Source organism: Oncorhynchus kisutch, linkage group LG18 (genome assembly GCF_002021735.2).
Source record: "Oncorhynchus kisutch isolate 150728-3 linkage group LG18, Okis_V2, whole genome shotgun sequence".
Classification (NCBI taxonomy): Eukaryota; Metazoa; Chordata; class Actinopteri; order Salmoniformes; family Salmonidae; genus Oncorhynchus; species Oncorhynchus kisutch.
The window spans coordinates 17823207-17825125 of NC_034191.2; the positions used below are offsets into that span (position 1 = coordinate 17823207).

The 1919-nt window shown below is 40.7% G+C and overlaps 1 protein-coding gene across 1 annotated transcript in view; it reads right to left on the reverse strand.

Moving 5' to 3' along the window:
- Positions 1-1283, reverse strand: part of LOC109909691 (galactose-3-O-sulfotransferase 2-like) — a 16460-nt gene extending 15177 nt beyond the window's left edge. Inside the window, exon 1 of the mRNA XM_020508695.2 lies at positions 1020-1283. Within this exon, the coding sequence (XP_020364284.1) occupies positions 1020-1093 (74 nt within the window). The 5' untranslated portion in view covers positions 1094-1283. The remainder of the gene's footprint in view (positions 1-1019) is intronic.
- Positions 1284-1919: the final 636 nt, after the last annotated feature.

The following is a 1919-nucleotide window of genomic DNA, read 5'->3' on the forward strand; positions in this document are numbered from 1 at the left end:
CATCAGATACTGCCTGACATGTAGATTTGTACCTGTTTTTTATTTATTTTATTTAACTAGGTAAGTCAGTTAATAACACATTCTTATTTACAATGACAGACTGAGCCGAGAAGGTAAAAATATGTCTTCTACCCCTGAACAAAGCAGTTAACCCACTGTTTCTAGTCTGTCATTGTAAATAAGAATTTGTTATTCGATCTAGCAACCTTTCGGTTACTGGCCCAACGCTCTAAGCACTAGGCTACCTGCCGCCCCCGTTTATGACCTTTTCAACATAAATTGTTTCGTATTGAAGTTGAGTGTTTTCAATGTGCTCGCAGTGCAGTGTAGGCTTTAAAATTATGTTTTAAGAACACAAGGATTCCCCTCCGTTTTACTGAGTTAGCTATTTATTATTTCAGTAAGGCCCTAACACGCCAATTTACACCTACGGCATCTAAATGGTAAAGTTAAATAATGAATGAGCTTTGTGGATCTATTCGGTATTATTTGTCGTTGTGATTAAATCTAAATTTCTTTTAAACTTGTCAGCTTACTTCTATTAGAATGGAAATAAAATAATTCTGAACCCAAAAATAGAAGTTTAACAAAATCCATTAGAATAAGCTTTCTTAACTGCCGATGTGCGTTAATGTCAACAGTGCTGTTGCATTATTTTCTCTCCAGTCTACAGTTTGTGGCCAGTGTGAATGGGAGCAATATAACTATTTAATTGAAGGAAAGAATTTGCGTCTGACTCTTATTTTCCCAAAGTATGAGCACGTTGGCATCGGTTGTAGCAACAAGGACTCTAAATCAAATCTAAACAAACATCTCATCATATGGCACACCACTGTTAGATTTGGTTCGCTGCGAGAGTATGAATACCGGAATGTATCAGTAGTTCGCTGTTTCGCCTATTATGGACAAGCATTCATTGTGGGCAAAGCATCAGCGACCAATAGCTTTCCAATGAACTATCGCTAAAGGAACGTAAAACAAAACAAAAGCCCTGAAGAAGTCCGTATGAATTCACTTACGAGGCGCATGGTAAGGATGAGGTCAGGGAGAACAGCTCGCGCTCCTTGATCGATTTCCTTGCCGAGGGTGGCATTTCTGTACCAGGAGGGGGGTGCCCAGGAACCCCGGTCCTGCATGAAACTCCGACCAACCCAATTCACTCTCCCAATAACCCCGTCCCCGAGCCACAGACTCCCTAGTCCCCTTTTAGAGTAGGGTTCCCCCCGCTCTCAGCTCGGAAGTAATCCCGCTGCCGACTCATTGGCTCGACGCGCAGACATACCAAAGAGAGGGAGTCAGAAAGTGATGGAGAAAGGGGAGAGGGAGGAGGTTACAGCGAGGGGAGGAGGCAGGAGGATGAAATCGAGAACAAAGGCAGTGAAGTTACTCTATGTCACCAGCCAGGTAGTGGTCACCGTTCTTCACAAGGATAAAGTCATTACTAGCTTTGAGGTTACACACGACCTTGCTCAGCGTCAAATGAGATTTGTAGTCTTTTTGGGGGTAAAATGCCGTTCATGTCAGATTATACTGTAAGTGTTAGTAGGTTAGTCTTTGTGTGGAATATCTAGGAACATATTATATTTATGAGGTGATAGTTGTTATTATTATAGCCCAGTAATACTTTACTGCAACAGGCTTATACCATAAAACTGCTTGACTGAATACCTCCTTTTTGGAAGAAATCTGGTAACATAATAACTGCAATATCCATAATGATTTTTCCAGCTGAGACTCTGTATTTGAAGTGGCACCAAATACCAAAAGGTTCAAAAATGTACTCCACTGTTCCAAAATGCTATCAACTCTTCAGGAAAAATATTTTAAAATGTTCACAGGTTGTGACAAAAATAAGAGTGTGATCATTTTGCGCAGTCACAGACAGTGACATACTGTATATTGATCAAACATGTCAGGGA